We start from the raw sequence: 3,860 nt of genomic DNA, 5'->3' as shown, positions 1-3,860 counted from the left end.
ATAAGGCTTTCTTCTCCTATAACTACGATTTTGCATTACGTCAATGTCATAATTCTTGAAAATAAGAATTTCTACTATTTCTCGTTATATTTATTCTTCTCTTTTCTGCTACTATATTTTATACAAAATAAAATTTTACTCCAATGTAAGTTAGGATAACTCTACGTGCTTCTTCCACAAAACTGAAAACCCTAGCTAGGTAGGGGTTTAAATAGAGCCAACATTAACGTAGCCCTTCAACAGCTAAAGACCAAAAAACAAAAACAAAAAAAGGGTCTCACTTCACATCAAAGACAACTAGAATTTTGAGTTTTGAATTCTAGAAACAGACTAATGGCAGATGTACCAGACGAAATTACTATGATTATTCTCTCAAATTTACCAGTGAAATCCCTCTTACGATTCAAGTGTATTTCCAAGCAGTGGGGTTCTTGGATTTCATGTCCAAAATTTCAGCTCTCCAATCAATCACAAAGTGGAGTGATCGTTGACGTGCTCTTTTGTTACAAAGCTCCATGTTCAACGACGGGTAAGATGAATAAGCGCTCCATCCGATTCATAAATCAACAACTCGCTTCGGAAGAGTTTAGTTATCCCCCCATGAAAAGGGGTCGTAAACAAGATTGTGGCTTGTTGGGTTCTTGTCATGGTCTCATACTGATAAATTCGGATGAGCATATTTACTTGTGGAATCCTGCCACTCGAGTTTGTACAAAGGTGCTTGAGCTTGACGACTTGGATGAGGCTGGCTATTGGACACGTGGGGGACTTTGTTTCGATTCCTCCAAGAATGTTTACAAGGCAGTGTTGATTATGTATAAAAACCAAGATTATAGTGTTGAGTTTGTTATAGTTGCTAGTCTTGAAGACAAACAATGGAGGCAACTCGAATTCCCTTATGATATCCCCTCAATGAGTGAAGGGATTACAATGTTGGGACGACTTCACTATAGGGTATGGGGCAATGATGGAAGCAAATTAATTTATTTTGATCCCATCTCTGAAAAGTTCCATATGTTTCCGGTCCCTGAGCCTAAGTCTAATCAAGAAGAAATTGTTATAGTTGGTTTAGGAGTTTTAAATGAATGTCTTTGTATCATGACTTGTTTGGAACATGATAAAAGTGCTGAGATATTGGTCATGAAGGAATACGGAGTAAAGGAATCATGGACATCATTATTTTCCATAAGGAATTCAGAAGTAAAGGGATCAATAGCAGACATAAATTATCCTTATGGATTTGTAATATTGCTCTTTTTCGTGACAGAGAATGGTGAATTAGTTTTGATATATGACTATTGTGGCAAAGATGTTGCTGTATACAATCCTAAGAATGATAATATGAGAGAAATTGTCGAGGAAGAGACAAGATTTATACTTGGCGCCATCGTTACCTATGTGGAAAGCTTGATCTCGCCAGTGGAATACTGCTGGAGTGAGGAGCGACACAGAATGATTGAAAATAAATGGCTTTTGGGTTAGTGTTATCTGTTTCATAATCCTTTGTTTTAAGCATAAGAAAGAAAGTACCATATTGGACTAGCATGGATTGTATAAACTTTTTAATGTGTGACTTTAAGCAGTTTTTTTTGGTATTTAGTTTAGTTCTTCAGTTCTACACTTTCTAACTTACAGACGTTGTACAAGTTGTGTTAGAATAAATCGAGAAGCGAGAACAACATTGTGTACCTTAACACAGCTAAAGATCGTTGAACACATCACCAAAAAAATTATCCCAAGTCGAATTTTGATTCACTAGGAAACGAAGTTTGATTTCCACAAACTAGATGTCTTTTCTTTTGTGTGTTTTTGTGTTGGATAGACAGCGAAAATTTCTCTGCTAAGAAAAGAAGGAAACACCTCCCTTTTCTGTAGAGCAAGGAAGAAAACCGTATGTTTCATATTTGAGAAGTGAGGAGTGGTTTTATAATTTAACCCACTTTCGTTAACTGCAATTATAGCAGCTACCTTGCAGTAACCTCTTATTCTTATCTCCCAACCGGGTCGGGTTATAGCCCACATGGGCGACCCACGATCCAATTCTAACAAGTTGCTCATAGAACAATCATTTGCAGATGAGACTAGTACAAAAGTATTTGTATTGCTTAGTGTTACACCCCGGATTTTTTTTTGCACGTTAAAGTCACATCATGAGTTAGTCGACTCAAGTTCAAAAGAAATTATGTTGAGGATAAAAGGCATTGATTTTATTAATAAAAATGGTTACAAGAGTCTATAAATAATATTAGTAAGTGGCGGAAGATTTGGAGGGTGAATGAATCAAAGAAGCATGAGTTTCGTCAAAAGTCGGCAAGTTGGGAATACGATAACTTGTACTTTTGGGTGAGATTAGGAGTGTCACGACCCAGCTAGAGGGCCATGACGGGTACCCGGAGCTACTCTACCGAGCACCACCTAACTCACTTGTCATCATATTCAATCTGAACATACACCGTTCTCATCATAAAACCCATTACGAGACAACCTTCATTTACTTCCCAAACATACATACATATATATATATATACATAGGCCCGCAGGCTACAAAATGATGCAAAGTATGCACTAATAAGATCATAAGACATCTACTACCCACACACATGTATCTACGAGCCTCTACTAGAATACTGGAATCATAAGGAAGGGACAGGACCTCGCCATGCCCCAAATATGTACACAAAAATATACCAACAAGCGGCAACTCCGGAGAAGTGGAGTGCTCCTATACGACTGCTGATAGAGCTCCTAGGTATCCGGTCCGTCTCCCTGTCTACCTACGGGCATGAACGCAGCGTCCATAAAAGGAAGGACGCGATACGAATAATGTGCCGAGTATGTAAGGCATGAACCATAATGTAGTAAAGCAATAAGGAAACATGAGGAAAGAGATAACTTTTGTATATCAAACCTTTCCTTAAGGCGAATACCATGCATGCTTAGCCTTTTAAGAAAACATTATTCATACATACATAAAATAATATCATCACTAGCCCGCGTCCGGGCCTCCGACGTCCGGGGTAATCATCTCACGCCGCCCACTAGTGGTGACGGCCCGGCCAACTAGGCACGGTGTAACTATCATCATCCATAAGCAGCCCACCGAAGTGGTGTCTACCCGGCCAACTAGGCCCGGTGTAATCATACATAAAAATAAGCATGCATGAGAGTCCAATTAAAAGCTATAATTCTATCGGAGTGACATAAGGTCGGTAATCTCTAATTATGTTATGGAATAATCATGATCGCCATGTCTCACCTTGAAGGAACTAGTATTATGAGCTGAGAGTATCAACAATGAGTAATATTAAGAAAATCATGCAATAGGATCATTAGTCTCATTATAGCATCATTTCATAAGTTTAGAATTTCGATGGATAAAATCATCATAATCATCGTCATTATCATAGAACATAGCTCATCCCTTTCTCATAGGAAGCTCTTAGAAATCTTTAGCCTTCAACTTTGGGATATGAGGAAGTCATGGAAATATAAAGGAATCATAGTATAAGAGCCATGCCTTTGAAAGAAAGGAGCTAGCCTTACATACCTTTACGTCTCTTTAACTTTATCGACTAAACGTTTCCCCCTCCAAGCTCACGATTCTACATTCAAGAGATTTTGTACTAAAATTAGATAATTGGAAGCAGTCTTGAGTCTAAACTAAAATGACTAAGAGCAAATGAAAATTGGGCAGCATTTCCTTTGTTCCAAACACTTCCACCATATGATAAACAACTCCCAAATATCGATAGCAACAATTTCATAATCAAAAGATTATATTCAAATTATACTCAATTCCATCCCAAAATTTCTTTTCATAAACAATCCATAACAACAAATTCAATACATCCCCTTGTACT

General features: G+C 37.8%; 1 protein-coding gene across 1 annotated transcript; it reads left to right on the top strand.

The window, feature by feature from the left end:
* The first annotated feature begins 333 nt into the window (after window positions 1-333).
* Window positions 334-1,482, top strand: LOC132039175 (F-box/kelch-repeat protein At3g23880-like). Its single transcript, XM_059429718.1, has one exon. It carries the CDS (start codon window positions 334-336, stop codon window positions 1,480-1,482), a length of 1,149 nt encoding a protein of 382 aa, XP_059285701.1.
* Window positions 1,483-3,860: the final 2,378 nt, after the last annotated feature.

Source organism: Lycium ferocissimum, chromosome 12, assembly GCF_029784015.1.
Source record: "Lycium ferocissimum isolate CSIRO_LF1 chromosome 12, AGI_CSIRO_Lferr_CH_V1, whole genome shotgun sequence".
NCBI classification, from domain to species: domain Eukaryota; kingdom Viridiplantae; phylum Streptophyta; class Magnoliopsida; order Solanales; family Solanaceae; genus Lycium; species Lycium ferocissimum.
Note: the sequence above shows the minus strand (reverse complement) of the source record. Positions and strands in the feature narration are given on the sequence as shown.